The following is a 16624-nucleotide window of genomic DNA, read 5'->3' on the forward strand; positions in this document are numbered from 1 at the left end:
AGACACCCCGCCGTATTTCACTGTCGACAAAGGGACAAGAATAGAGGGGGTGGGTGGCGAAAAAAAATAGCGCCAGGTTAACGTATAGAATTATATTTCTACCGATTTCGACTGTTACGAACGCTGCGTTCCCGATGAAGCGACCACCGGTCCGCATTGTGCAGCCGCCATACAACAATGGCGGAAGTTCCACGACTGAAAATAGTTTCTCCATTTTCTTCGGCCGCTCGCCGAGCTGAGGAATTGCCAGTTTTCACCTCGGACCCCATTGTCGCCCCGGTACACTTCGAGATCCGCAACTCTCGATCTCCGCCATCCCATTTCCACCCCCTCTCACCTCATCCCAGACTCGTACCACGGCGATTCTACCCCGATCCTTCTTCCCCCGCCGTCCTTCTTCTCCTCTGTTCCCACTCTTCCTTCCTTCCTTCCACACCTTTCCCGCCTGCTACTCTCTTTCGATCGTGCTGATACCAGAAAAAGCAGACTGATGCATTTTGATCAGGATCCATTTCCGCATGCCGCCTCGAACGGAAGAGACTCGAAGCCCTTTCACCCTCGCTCAGGAAACGTGTCATCGAGAACGTCCCTTCCCTCTTTCGAGACACCGCTCATACCCGGCCGCCGACTTAGTTTCTTCATCTTTTATAGGTTCCCACACATCCGCGAGAATAGTGTCTCGTTCGACGGAATAAGCGCGGCGGAAAGCTTTCTCGAGGGTTATATCGCAATACTGTGCTGTTCCACGCGAAACGGGTTGCGTTATTAAATTACCATTTCGAAACGCGGCCGAGTAGTAGATAGGGTTTACGAGGCACTAGGAAGTCGTCGACGCCTGACAAGAATTAATTAATTATTGAAGTCATGAACAGGATTAGGGACTCGTGATTGACCTTTATGTACTACGATTATTAATCGACTTCATAGTTTCATTTATATGTTACCGCGGGAATTAGGGGAAATGACAGCGAGTAATACGCTCTAATATTTACTGCAGTTAAAAATATGTCTGCCGTAAATTATTAATTACAAACACCTACTCTATTTCAGTTCTATTATCGTGGACAAGCTCATATAAATGTGGATGCAAGACCTAAATATATTCTCTCCTGAACAGTAGCTGTCTTACTTTAGGACCACAGAGTCGAGGGGCAGTGGTATAACCCCAGCGCTAGTCAGACCCCGAACACCGCACTAGTAGAATAACGTTTCAATATTTTCGCGAATATAACGTTACGCTTTACCGTCACGCTCTCCAGCGTAGCAACAGCACGAAATTGCAACTGTATTTTTTAATTATTTTTCCCCCGTGTAATCCAGACATTCGAATTTACGAGAGATTTTTCCCATTAAATGTAAAAACTCATGCATTTGAAAGATATCTCCGAACGGCGGCCCATAAAATGCATCGATGTGGCGTCGTATCGGCGAACAATTAATTAAAACACAAATTTCAAGCTCAATTTCATATTCTAAATATTTCAGTCCGCAATATACATACCGCGTTCTGGGACCGCGCTGCACAATTGCATTCAAGAACGCGTCCCGCGGACCGTAGTGAATTTAAAACCGCGAAAGTTACCTTCCAACGATGGTCAACGGTCATTCGAGAATTTTCAGTCACGGTCGACGAGCGAGACTGTGCACGACTGCAGCGGCGATTAATCGTTTCATCGAAAACATTAGAACCACGAATTCGCGGAACGATGTTACGTCTACGTCGAGCGCGACGCTGCAATCTTGTTTCGGTTCGCGTGCACGGTGCATTTGGCGTGACAACGAGCCGCGTGTGGTCGACACAGCTGAGCGACGCGGTCGTTCGAACCGAGCAAGTCGCACAAAGTGAGCGAAAAAAGCGAAGGAAAGGAAGAATCATGGAATCGGAAAGGAAGAACTCGGGACGATCGTACGCAGAGCGTGGGCGGTATATTCTCGATGCGATCGTAATCAGAAACGGCGACTGCATTTCCAATTCCACGTATTCGCCACCGGCGGAATTCGTAAGTAAGACGACGGCTCGTCGTTATCGTCGTTAAAATTTCCGCGATACGTATCCGCTGAATTCCGATCAGCCGCCTGCGCCTCGAACACGTACGCGGACGAATCGATCCTCCCAGGGGTTGGTAATTTAATGATATTACAAATAAATGAGAGCATGGTCACGCGTTGCGCACGGTAACCAGTAAAACGGTAGAAAAGCGACGAACGAGACACGAGTGCTGTTGCTCTGGCGAGTTGTGTTGCTGGGAAAGATATTCTCTATTTTTATATCTCTCTGTCTTCTTATCCCCCCGTTCATCGGGCATGGAATTTGTCTTTTCAACGACGTTCAACGACACTAGAGAGCGGAAATTTTATTCCAGCGTGTATGTGAACGAATGGAATAGACCCTCGAAATTACGATTTCATAAAAATCCGTAATGTTCGGAATAAAAGTGTCAAAGGCGTTTTCCGGATGAAAGAGGCACAGCAGTGCGACACCGTGAATATGCCCGTCAAGGGGTTGGAGAATTGTTTCCTTTTATTTCCATTCGAAACATGAAAGACAACGCAACTGAAACGTGTATTACCCTTTTTTTTGTTCGCTCGTCGCGTGTCAACGTTACTCTTTCCATTTAGCGTGTCGAGTGTGATTCGATGTCACGATTTTTCCTCGCGGATGTACACCTCGACCGTCGAAAGGTTAAATGTCCATAGAGAGTTCGGTCGACACGCGACTCTAATTTAACAAAGTTCTGCTGTCGCGTTTTAGTCGAATTCGGTGCGCAGATTCAAACGAAACTAAAGGGCGTGATCCACTGCAGGCACACGACTGTGCCTCGGCTTTCGGTTCACTGTTACGAAATATTGAGTCCGAAGTTGCCGTTAACCGACGCGCGGATAATTATTCCGCGCCACGACGACACGTCTCGTGCAATTACACGACGAACGTGGATGGCACCCGTCGGAAATCGTCGCTTCGATACATCTCGATGAAACGTACCGAGAGCAACGTGACAATGTTATACCGATTTCGTGATAGCGACGATCGAAACGCCGATATCGAGCTCCCCTGGACGAAATTATCGCTCGATTTGCTATGCAAGGTAGTCTTGTGAAACGCTCTCGCGATTAATTGCGAGATATCACCGCTATTGAAATGAATCGACTATTTCGAACCATTCTCGGTGACAGATACGTTGTTTTGGGGTGAATCCAGGAGGATAATAGAATCTGTCTTCAGAAATACTTCATTTCTATACATGTTGCTAGAGGATATGTTTCTTTACCAGCTATTATCAGTCTTACTTCTTAAAATAATGGTCATATGAATAAATAATGGAACATGTTTCCCAACTTATACGAATTATTGGAATTGGATGGATTTCGGTATAAAATATTTAAAGGCAATTAAAATAAAATTAAATACTGACGTTATAAATTTATGGAATCTCCGAATACCTGATCAGACTTCTCAGAAAATCGAAAATTACCTAAAATACAGAATGCATTAACCTATGTTCCAGAATATTCTACGTAAATGGACTAATTCTACAAACGTTGAACACTCTGAAAGACACAAAGAAATCAGCTAATAATACATCGCGCTCAAAAGAAACACAATACCTACCCGTCCTTTAAAACAGAGAAAAGTCAGCATGACTACCGCCAAAAACTCAACCCGCTTTCCACAATCCTCCACAACAAAACCGACTAAAGTTTCCTCAGCAACAATGCCCAGGAGAGCGTAAGAACAATTCAGCCTTTATTTTTCAAGCATCCTCGAGGAGGGCCGATAAATTCGCTCGTCGACTTTCCCGCGCGATCCCGGAAGCCATGCCTCCACCGCAGTCGCGGTATATACTCGTATTTCGGGATCGATCGTCGACCGTAATTCACCCCGGCACGCGTAATTCCCTACTTATGTCTGGACGATTCGTTCGCTCGTTCCTTCGATTTCCATGGGGCTAGGACCACTCCACCCCCTGGCCCCAGGACATCCATGGTCCTGGCACAGTATCCAGTTGGCACAGGCTTGTAATCACCTCGCAGAGTTACCGTGCGTGAAGCCGGATCTTGGCAGGCTGCGTGCATTCGTTTCACGCACGACCATGCATCTGCGTGTGTGTTTGCTCACGCGTGTGCACGTAATCGAAGAAAAAGGAAAAACATCGTTCTTTTTCCTCCCCGAGAGGAGTGAATACATGAGTAGAAATCGTACGCAGAGGATTTTCCTTTCACGCGAGAGCGTTTGATTTTCCATTCGTGGCTGCAGCGCGCCGTACGAGTCTTGCATTCTCTTTGGCTGCGTTATCAGACGCGTAAAATGCAACGCGTTTGGCATGAAACAGAGATTGTTTAAGTGTCGAAATTACTGAGTACAGGATAAAGTCTGTGTATGAAAGTAGATTAAGGCTTTTTTACTTAAAGTCCTTTTTCTCTATTAAGTTTGTCTATGATATCTGTTTCTACTGGCTTCCTGCCAGGTATCCTAAAAATTTAATTTATTAGTATCCTTGCCTTTCCTACCATCTTCATAGTCCTAGGTCTTGGCTTTCTCGGTGATTTCTCAGATATTTATTAATACGATTGACCTCATTAAGAATCGACCATTTCCTTCCACTTTGAAACTTTCCACTCGGATTTTTGTATCTGATACCGCTCCAAAGCTTAAAGAGGACTCTACAATCCACGGGATATTTTACGAAACGCTCGTCGAAGCGAATTCGAATTAAATTTCAAGTATCTTTCCAGCAACTCGAACCCTCGGAAGAATCTCTGTGAGCATGACGTCGAGTCTTCTAGTCTCTCCAAAAGCTATCGATTTCGTCTTGAATTTCATGCCGTGACTCGCCAGCGAGCTAAAGATCTTAGCGTGGCGAAGAAACCGATTGCAAGAGCGATGGGGGTGTAAACTAAGCAGCTTCAGTTTGTTTTGAGACAGGAGAGAGGACGAAAGTCTCCGGGCGGTGAATTTTTAAAGCAATCTCCTTGGTGCCACGGGAAACAAACAGTGTTTAAGAATGCATCAGATTAAATCGCTGTGGAAAATAGCGATCAAAGTGAAACGTGCATTCGCTGCGAGCTTAAACGTGACCACATTAACGCGTAGCTCGCTTTGTGGATCCTACCTTCCGTGCAAGCTCGATCCTGGATCCCGTGGATGACAATTTCACCGAGATACAGCCTCAACGCGACGTTCTTGGCTAGCCGAATCCCTTTAGAAATTCAGGATGTCCTCCTACGAGACACTTGCACTGTCATCTCTATGCGACTGACTCGAACGTTTGTGGGAGGGAAGCCTCCCGCGGAGAATCTGACTGGCGTATTCGGGCTTTAGGGTGCTCAACTTATGCTATCAGGATAGACTTAACAATTTACATGCAACATACGCAGTTGTAAAACAACTTTCTGGCGACTTCAAGCAAGGGAAGTGATTTTAATCGTGAAAGTCAATTCTTGTGGCAATATTTGGAGCTATTCGAGAAATTAGCGAAGCTTCCTATTTCTATTATATGTAGATAGGAAGAATAATTCTGTTATTTATGTATTTCTTTAAAATGGGAATGAAAGAAACTATTTCACTTAATGGTATCATCAATATCACGGTGCATTTATCAATTAGAATTGTCGTTCCTTTTACACCAAGGTGATTTCATTTTCTATCTTCATAATTTTCCCTGCAATTTTCTACTACTTCAGTAGCAAAAGATAATCCATCAATTTGAACAGGCACATGCCAGAGTATTACACAATCAGGGTAATAAATCTTACCACCACTATAAGTCAAAGAATAATTGACGCTCACCACCGCATAAAATTGTCCTGCGTGAAATACTCATCCGCTACAATTTAACCATTTAACCTTCCTACAACTAAAGCACAAGAGAGCCCCATTCTCTGGATTCCAAAAATTAAACCAACCACCGTCGCTCTGTTACCGAGTCGCAAAGTATCTCTGATACAGCAGAAGCTCAGGGCCAAATCCGCGCTAAAGCGTGTCCTGGACATCAAAGTCAGCGCTGAACGAGGGGGTTGAATCGTCACCAGAGGAGGACGCTAATGTTTCAGTGGAGGTCTCGTTGTCCTGCTCCATTACAAAGCGACCCTCTCCGCGTATCGTTGTTACGTCTTTCCAAGCAAACTCTCGGCAGCGAGGCGAACCTGGCCCGTTGGCTACAAAGCCAGCATCCGGTACGAAGTCAGCCGCTTCGAACGCGGTTACACCGCGACGTCCCCCAGCGACGCTCTGCGCCTGTGACTTCGTTCGCGTTACTCGCGCGGAAACCAATTTACCATCCTAATTTCGCGCGGATTATCCGGTGTAAACGGCAGGGGCCAGCCACCTTTGTGCATTCGGCTGCCGCGAGCTAGTTAGCCTAACGGCGCGGCGTCTGGCGAGGCTCCAGTCGTTTTCCCTGCAGCCAGTTTCCCCCCATCCCGCCCCCTCGAACGGGGGAGGCTATGCATGGAATCCTTGCACCCGGGAATCGCCGCCATTATGCTCCGAAGCGACTTTCCGCGTGCGTAACGCACACGCGACCGTTCTGCCGTTTCGTGTTCGACCATCCGCGCCTTTCCCGCGGCGCTTCACGGTACGTCGAGCGCCGCGCTCGTTTGAAGTCAACGAAATTGGCTGCGTACCCCTCTTATAAGGCTTCACGGCTCGAGGGTGTGAGAGGCGAATTCATCGCGCCACCGTCGCTCGACTTTTCTCTCATCCCTTCGCCACCGTCACCCCGTTTCTTTCGTCCTCTTTTCCCTTCTCCTAAGGCTCCAGAGAGCTCGACCCAGAGCTCGTCCCAGCTCGTCCTAGCCTCCTTACTCCTTGTTTCATTCACCCTCCGTTCCCTTTCTCCAGCGGATCCCATCGGCCACTTCGTATTCCTGGTATTCTTTGGAATTACAAATTATGCAGCGCGAGTCCTTCGAACAGTTTCCCCAGGTCGGGATGAGTTCCTCAGGAATTACAAATCACACGTCCAGACAGCCAGCTCTCTGTCTACGGAGAGAGAGCAGCGGAGGAAAGCGGAGAGCGTTAGGGCGAGGCACTGTTGGTTTAGGCAGGAACGAATAGGGTAGGTTGGAACAAAGGAGCGGTAGATCAGATTTAGGGTCTCGACGAGTCGAGAGCTGCAGGCTTAGTGCATCGTCGAATGTAAGAGGCAATCAATGTATTTGTACGTCCAGCGTGGGAGGAGTAGACGAACGGATTTGTCTGTAAATAGGCAAAGACGCAGGGCTTTGCATAATTTTCCGAAAATACTGACCCGTTGGCGCGTACGGCCGACGCGTTAACGAAACGTCGAGTTTCGTGGATCGTTTACTTTGGTCGATTGAATTTGCCCGAGCACTCGGGGCTCTGCGTTCTTGCCACGATCGAAGGGTGACGCGCGAGTCGTAATCGGAAATCCTAATTTTCATGCCGGTGTTTACACGCGTTGAATTATGAATGTTGTTCCAACGTGGTAATACGAGTTTCGACCAGGCGCAGGTTTAGGGGAGGCTGGGACGCTTCGCGTGGAACGGAAATTACGTTCGAACGCGGCCGGACGTGTGGCCAGATGGGCACCTTTCCGCGAATTTTGAATAACAAATCATGGACCGTCGACTAATTCGTGGAGCTGTTCGGCTTCCGCGGGTGAACGCCGCTCCCGGAATAACTACTTCGTTATTATCCCGTAATCCACTAGGATCTAGTTGGGCAAACGAGAACATCTATCGTGAACGACGGAGCGTTCGGGTCGAGGTATTTTCCTCGAATCTGTGTCATAGTCGTAGCAACCGACGCTTACACACGATCGAGTGAAACAGTTTACTCCGCCGAGAGAGCCCGTTCAACCCCCGAGATTCGGAGATTCGTTTAAAGTTCATCGTCTTCTCCGTTCCGACAACTTTATCGTGTCATGCATTTTTAACTTCAATTCTTCCAGATTCCAACTAAACTTCCGCGATATCGCCGAAGTTCCAGATGGTCTGAGACATACGCTCGGGGGGCAGGATCTGTTCTTCGTAAAATAAAATAACCCTTGTTTGATGTTTCCTCTCGATTTTAAGTCACTGAGTTTTAATTAATTTTGGGAGAAGATGTCTGATGTTATCGAAGTGGTGTATTATATCGTTGCAAAACGTGTTTAACAAGATAAAATATGATAAATAAATAAGCCATGCGAGATCATCATTTTTTCGATGGTAATATTTTATCAAAATATTCTGAAATAATAATGAAAATATGCTCGAACATGAAACTCAATTTTTTGATTAAATTATTAACCACGAGGTATGATTAAACGAGACTGTTTTTCCCTGTTTCATACGTAATGTGAATATTGAATATTTTAACAAGCTTTAATTTAGAATAATTACGCCACAATATTCTTCATTTCGTCGCTGAATTTTCTTTCCCAAAAAACAAGCTGCCCCCTTTTATTCAAACCTAATATCCACTCCCAGCGCATTCCTCAAACGTGCGAAAAGTATAGCGGCATAGTAGCAGCGATGCAGGAGCGCGTCGGATAACGGGAAAAGAGAACAGAACACTTTATTCCCGGCACGATCCTGAAATATGTCCCGTGTGGAGCATTTCCTATCCCAGCGTCCTTTGCCCCGGCTAAACGTGTACGTCGGGCGCGGTAGGAGGACACGTTAGGGTGGCAATGATTAAATTTTTCAAGCCGACAACGATACGGCACAGAGCCTGCCTGTACTCTGTTGAGTCTGATTCGAAAAAGGGGCTACCTTCCGGCGCGTCGAGCTCTTTGTTTCGCGACAGTTATTACGTTTCCAACCGGGATTTCACGAGGAGCGAGACGAGGAGGCGGGGGTGGGAAGGGTGTTGCACGTTCGTTACAACTTTATGTCGTCGAGGGCGGCATATCGAAGCAGTGGTGCGTGCAAAGTGCACACTTCGAGGCGAATTTATAGGTCGACGGCGAAATTGAAAGGGCGGGAACGGAGAATTATTAGAACACGGCTATACACACCGTTCGAGTATGCTCATTTGTCGGTGGCAGCACGACGGCAAGAATTCGCAAACAATAGGGTGGAAACCTGTAATTTCAAGTGCCTCGATCGCCATCGTGCTGCGCGGAATTATCGGTGACGGGTCGAATAATTATGCAGCCAGTTAGTGATGATTTTGTGAGCGGGTAGAGAAAGCGCGAGAACAGGCCATGAAAAGTTTCGTGAATCGATTCGCGAGCGAGCAACCAATAATAATTGGATAATGCTGGCAGCAGATTGAAACGGGTATCTCCTAAAAGGCTGTAGCGATTGTTATTCCTTACATGATTACCATACCTGTTTCCCTCTAGTGAAAATAATTTCCATGGAAATGAGGAAATTTTTACACCGTCACCGTCTTGCTGTCGTTTCCTCTTCCCTATTTCCATGTCGAGAACAAGTTTTCCTTTTTTCCAGGAGTTTTGTAAATCAGTTTCTAAAAGGCGCTCGAAATGTCCTGGGGAAAAGTTCGCGAAACGCGTGCCATGTCACATTTGCGAATTTCAATCAGGCGAAATTGGTTCGACGTCTAAATGGACGACTATTTGTGAGGGTCGATCCCTAAAAGTGAGCTTATATTGTAAGCTAAGATTTTAGCGAGGTAACACGAGACAGCATATTATTTTTTCTTTTTTCCTCATCTCTGTGTAATAACATCGCACGTGTTATGTTGTCAAAGTGTCGTTTCGATGAAATTCCACCTTGCCACATCCGATTAACATATACGAGAACACTCGGACCGTGGAATAACAAATTTGACAAAATTAGTTCGCAACTTGGAGCAATAACCGTGTTTACGTTGTCATTTCAACACCGATTTATTACTAAATACATATTTCCGGACGTCCTTCAATATTTGCCAGCATTTCGCCGTCCCCAGGGATCTCCGAATAATTCATCACAATTAAACTGCACCCTCTCCTCGTTGTCGGATGAAAAACACGATCCCTGATATTCGTCAACGAAATGCGATTATACCCGAGAAGATCGTTTTTGCACGCGCGATAATGAAACATTCAAACGGCGCTCGACGCGGCCGACAAACACGCGGCTCGTCTGCCTAATTAATCCTGCTGAAATCGCGATTCGCACCGCGCGAATCGGCTCTTTCATTTCGAATCGTATCCCTACCCCCTGTCGCGTTTGATGCAGCACCGTTTTTCCATTCGGATGGATTTTGTTTTTACTGCCACCATTGTGCACAGTTCGACAAGAAATCACGAAAATTCGAGCGGGCCGCGGGATCAGGGGCTCGAGGCGCTCACTCAATGGTATACCGAAAACGAGAACGCTTGTCCCGCGACAATATGATACCGAGTGCCACTTAACGGCGCCGAGTAAACACTCGACGCCTTTTATTGCATCTGCGGCGGCGAGCTATGGCGTATGGCAAAGGGAAACTGAATGAAACGAAGATGAGGGGAACTGGGGACGACAGGCGCGAGCTGGGACGATTCAGCGAGGGGAAAAGAGAAAACGCTTGCATATCAGTGGCTCGATGTCACGTTTCTACTTGGTATCGCGTTTCAAAACCACGAAAAACGGGCTAGAATCCGGTTCGACGTGGACTGCGAATCAATGACCATCCTATCCTAGTGCGCTACGCTGCTGTTCTGAATCCATTGTGCCATCCTCGTGTTTTGTGACCACTTCCCGCGCGTAATACCCGTATTATATGAATACGGGGACCTAGAGCGAGGATCGAAGCTATGATTAGTTGGGAGGAATTGTTAAAAATAGAGTTTGAATGAATTCGTGTGAATGCAGTAATTACAGGCAGGAGATGAATAATTGGACAATTTAGGCATCGTTTATCGAAAAACTTGACACCAGCGAGAATCACAGCGGTCAATACTCGGTGATATTGTGTTGTCAAATGAACTACCAGATCCTGGTTGTGTAATGTTCATATCTATGTAATAGGAAATCGAAGCAAAAAAGAAGCCTGCCAATCCACGTAACTAGTAGCTACCTACAGCTACGTCAGTGTTTAGAGATGGCAAGCTGCCCAATAATGCATTGCCTAAACAATACAAATATTGTTCTTGAAGAATCTGGCGACAGAATGGAAAGCCTGAAAGTGCCTTGTGATAAAAAAACTGTGGGGAGCAGTTACGCTAAAAGTATCGAAAACTGATCACCTTATCACCAGTATTCAGAATATGAATTTTAATTTCTAAAATGCATCTGCTGCATAATTCAAATTTTTAAAAAACAGCAGACTACACTAAGCGGATACCATGCAAAACATTACGTTAGAATGCCCTGTAAAAGATTGTGTGATACTTTATAACATTGTTACAAGCTCATAAAATCGATGTTCAGTGTTACGCTGCACCGCAGCAGATGCTAGATTAGTTTAGTATACAGTGCTTCGTTGCAGCACGCGACAACGTGGCAACTTGCTGTATAATGTTGTTTGGTAATTCCCTACGCTGTTGCAAAGATCTACATATATACCTGTGCTACACAGTATCATACAGTATTTCAAAATAATGTAGTCTATATCCTGGTACTAAACTCATAATAGTATACAATATCCTATAATATCACGTACAATATCTTTGTGAATACGACTCATTTGATTCTGGCTCAACGTGCAAAAGCTGCCTGAATCAAGATTTCGTACCAACTTCAAGCTGGTATGAGCCACTTGTCGACGCCATGCGATAAACTGACTATCAATGATAATTTAAACCCCAGGAAATGTTGATAGCAGCGAAGTGGGGGGAGGATTGATCTGTGGTCAGGATCGATCAGTGGACAGAAGTGGCCAGGGTTAACCGAGAGACTGGGATTGAGGCTAGGGTAGCCAAAGAACGGCTGTGGACTATAGCCAGGGGTCAGAGGAGTCTCCCAGAGAACGACAGTGGATGGGCTGAGCGATCCGCACCCTCCGAAGGCTCCGAGGCGAATGAGAAATTCATCGACCTCGGGAGCTATTTATACCACCGCAATCAAAACAGAGACATTACGTAAATAAGGTCGGGGTTCGACTAACTCTGAGGGGATCGATCGAATGAAAAGTATTGTGTAAAAAATTGGTATTTCTGATAAAATAATGACCATGGCAATAATTTACACTATACGTACATTGTTGACAGTAATTTCACGTATTTTCTTTTATTCCAAATTGTTATCGTTTAACAGCATCGTAAGATTATTACTGAGAGTAAGATGATCATGTGGCGTAGGTGAATACTACATACCACGTGAAATTGGCACGTAACTAGCTTGGGGGAGCTCTTCCATGCCTATATGCATGTTGGGCCAGAATCAAATGAGCTGTCTGTACAATGTGCCACAGTATTAAGTAGCGTTGTGGATTATTGGGTGTTATTGCGCAATGTTACAGAGCATTGCACCACTCTCTGCAGCGTTTTAAATCACATATATGTGTATACAAGAATATTACATAAGAAGCAACATCGTTGCAACCTGTATTATTATACTGCGGTGTGGTATGCTACGTCGTATGGTACTGACTTTCACTCTATGGCGTTGCATAATTATATTGAATCAATACATAGTGTTACCGTATTATGCTTAACTCAATGTTGTATGTACTAATTAACACGGCGTAAGGACGGATGACCATGTGTGGCATTCTAGAACGCAATACTACATTGAAATTATATTCAAGCCTCCATATCTCTATCTATTATTGTAAATTTAAGTAATAATGAATATTTGCTAGTATTGTCTAATATTAGAAAAATAATTCCTAAAAATTTCACCTACTCCCAACATTGTAGCATAGTGTATTCTTAAATTGCAGAGTGACGTGTGATACCACAGAACCTCGTACAACATTTTATACTGTTGTGTCGTGTTGTACATCACAGACGGTGCAAAGCGTGATTGCGCCTCGTATGTAACATAGTAGCACAGTATCTTATGACACAGTACCGTGCTGCGTCCTATTCCACGGAAACTAACCTAGCCTAGACCCCAGCGAGAGAACGTTAATTAAGTCACATCACTCGCGAAGTAAGAACTCGCTTTTCCAGGTTACAAGAAAAATCACTCGATGCTTTGTGCAACTCGAGACTCGGCTCGATAAATGGCGCCTTCGTTTCATTAAATTTGCACTCCCTTTAAAGGCCTCCCTCTCTTTCCCAGTTGCTGCGATAAGTAGCTGCACACTGACGTCTTTAATTACACACGGTGCACAGGACTGAATAAAAAGCAGTCGTCGATAATTACAAGGCGCCTGCCGTTTGCTTTGCATCTTCTCGCGGCAATTGAAAGACAAGACTACTTTGATATACCGCGACTTACCGGCTAGTTCGCCCAAAGACCTCAGAACCCCGTCGTCTACGCGGCCGACGAGTGGCTTTGAGTGCACACTCTCGCGAACGTGAGTCGTTTCACGTGTTGTAGGGTCGAGGATCTCGAAAGAGAGAGAGGAAAAGAGCGAAAAGAAGGCTGGGAAAGCGGAGAAAGAGGGCGAGCCTCGGCACTCGCGGTACAGCCACTTCACCTACTACTTTTAGGCTACAGGCACGCTCGCGCGAGACTTCAGAACTTTTAAGAAGCGCTTACACAACCGGATGTACGAACAGGTTGACGTATGAATCTCCGTGTGGCTCACGTGCATGGTGCGTCGACTTCTCGCCAACTTTTCAACATAATTGTATTTTTAATACTTTCTCGAAATGTAATACTTTCGTGTTTACCCAACCCCTGCCTATATCTATGTACTTCTCAAATCTCATTCTGACTATGTATCTACAAATGTATGCTAGGGAAAATGTTTGCTATTCATTTTCTATGCGACAATATGGACTTGTGATGGACCTGAGACCATCACTGAGGAAAGTCATACAAATGCAATACCTTCAAACATGAGTTTATAATTTTTTAAAACTGTTTACTATCTTCTAAGGATCTCAGAAAATTTCAGGAAACGTTGGAAAACCTACTTTTCCAAAGAACTGATTGTCAGTTCTTTGGAAAGGTGAGTGCTTTTCTGGACGATTAAACCACTTACTCACCATCATGTGGCCAGAATGAATTGAGCTGGATGTTCACTTTGAGGGTACCCAATACTTAACTAACCCAGGACAAAAGGTGCTTTTGTAACTTCAGCAGCTGATAATAAAAGGTGGAGCTCGAACGATCTCAACAAGTAGTAATTTCCGCAAACTTCCGTTCACCCAGCACGCACGGCTCCGTCGAAGGAGATTACTCGAATATGATTATAAGCGCGGAGTTTCTTCTTATCGCTAACTTTCTTAAAAATCCCCTGAGTGGACGACGAACGTGGAAGAAAAAGTTTATCGAAACACCTTCAATGTTCGCTGGGGCTCCTTCTTGTACGCGTTTTCCGATAGTTGCTTTAATCCAAGATTCTTTAATTAACGATCTCTCTGGGGAACTTTCAACGACTCCTTATGATAACGCGTCAGCACTAGGTCAGGGAGACGGATTGAATTCTGAGCTTGCAAGCTGCTCCCGCTGATCAAATGCACCGGTTGCGGGTCGCGATCGTCGTCGAAGATGTTTTAATTTGGAATCCTTTAATTAGAGTACCGGCTCGACGGGATTCTCGGATGTGCTTACTCTTTAATTGCTTTTCTTCGATCGTTCCCAGCGTGCTTCGCACGCTTCGCAGCGATCCCGAACGACGATCCAATAAAATCCCTCTTAATTGAGATTCGCGGCCGATTCGCGACGAGCTGCATTCGTGGGAAGATTTTTTCCGGTTTCCTGGCGGATCTAGTTTAATTATTTGTTTGGGTGTCTGCAGCTACAGGTAGGTCTACACCTACAGTGATTCCTTGTGTAAGAATAGATTGAAAATTGCGGGACAAGATCATTTTCAAGAAAGTTTCGACTTGAAGGAGATCAAGTAACAGACGTGACAATATTAATACTAGTACCTAATAATTGAGATCTACTAAATTAGTTTAAAAATCTATTTTTCTCACTCACAGAGTAACACTATCTATCAGCCCCTCAACTCTAGCGAATTCTGACGCAATCGATCGACCTGTCGTGTCGCAGATCAACTACTGCACCGTGTAAAACGCATTCGTGCATGTGGAATGACACTTGGTCAATGGATCTCACGGGTCACCGTGCGTATTGCATTTAAATAGAATTTTTGATAGAGCGGTACAACCCTCAACAGACCCACAACAGGAGTTAACCAACGTGTCATGGACGGACCAGGGGAAACGACTAATCAAGATTGCTTGAAAATTGAAAATTTCCGCTAATGAGCGGGAATCAGCGCGGTATCTCGTTAATCAGTGCATATTGGCAATTTCGATACGCAAACGCGCCGGGAGCGTACACGGCACCGTTGATAAACAGTACGCGACCAGACGAATTCGATCTTCACTCGCGACCAGTTAATTAAAAAATTTAAAAAGCCACGGTTGGACTCGCGTTAATGGCATTCTTCGTACCGGCGAATTAAATGCCGTCCGCAACCGGCGCCGTACGATAGGGTTTCGATAATTAAACAGCTCGGTAGACAGCAATTTCGCGCGAAAAGAGGGGTGACATTCAAAATTTACGGAATGCTATAAAATTTCATTAGGATAGACAGTTTAGCATTATGTGCTGCACGGGGGAGAGAGATTGAAAAGTTATATTCTTTGAATCTTATGCATGCGGTTGGTAGCAATCGCGATCGGGCGTTACAATGTGAAAAACATGCTGATAATTTAAAAATAATATGGCATATTTTATGCGCATAAAATGACAAATGTTGCACGTTATTAACACACGGTGATAACTTTATCGGCTGTTTGCGTCATTACTGCAAGAATATTCGAGCACTGAGACTTTAAAACGACAGAATCTATAGTACTCTGTGCAAATGTTAAATAGAGTATCAAAAAAATTTTCAATTAATCCTCCTACAAATAAATTGTCATGTAATGGTACTTTCAGCAGACACTAAAATTTTCACAAAATTTTCGCAAGTCAATAATCAATACTCATATCAAGAAAATGTAATTTGAAATTGAGTGTAAGGTAGTCTTAAATTGACTCAAAGAACCGATAAAGCCCCACGAAATAGCGATGTCAGTTTAGCTCGCGAAAATCCCGCGGAATGATAAACATTAATGGCAACATCGAATAGAGGTCGATGTACCATTGATTCCGCTGGCAAGCTGAAAAGACATTACCGCGGCATTGTTCGCCAGTTGGCATATATCATCCCAATAGGTGGCTGAGACGCGCGGTATCGCTCGCGGCCATGGGCATGGATGGAATCGTGGCGCGTGAAATGATACGTAAAATGGCGCTTACACAGACTGAATCCGGAATCCTTCACGTGGATGACCACCATCGGCATCAGTACCATCACGATGAGGTTTACGACGTGGAACACCATTCCTGGTCCGTGAGCTATGATATCCTGCGGCACAAAATAGAGAGGTACAAGTTACGAGCGGAAGTTGCCTCGCTGAGGAAGGGAGAGAACACGCGCGCGCGTGGCACATGAACGGGACATGGGAACGGGAAACGCGGCACCCTCGGAACGAGGGGATGGCAGAGGGCTGAGGGGGATCCCTGGAAGCGGAGAACGGTGAGCTTCTCAAAATACGAAGGTTGAAATGCAGTCCATGGAACTACCGAAAGTCGTTTATTATCCATGGCGGAGGCCCCGTATCCGGCTGTG

The 16624-nt window shown here is 45.2% G+C and overlaps 1 protein-coding gene across 1 annotated transcript in view; it reads right to left on the bottom strand.

Annotated features, from left to right (window-relative positions):
• The window catches only part of Mdy (diacylglycerol O-acyltransferase), a 92541-nt gene that overhangs the window by 38187 nt on the left and 37730 nt on the right, over nucleotides 1-16624 (bottom strand). The window contains exon 5 of the mRNA XM_076384216.1: nucleotides 16252-16360. Within this exon, the coding sequence (XP_076240331.1) occupies nucleotides 16252-16360 (109 nt within the window). The remainder of the gene's footprint in view (nucleotides 1-16251; nucleotides 16361-16624) is intronic.

Source organism: Calliopsis andreniformis, chromosome 9 (assembly GCF_051401765.1).
Source record: "Calliopsis andreniformis isolate RMS-2024a chromosome 9, iyCalAndr_principal, whole genome shotgun sequence".
NCBI classification, from domain to species: domain Eukaryota; kingdom Metazoa; phylum Arthropoda; class Insecta; order Hymenoptera; family Andrenidae; genus Calliopsis; species Calliopsis andreniformis.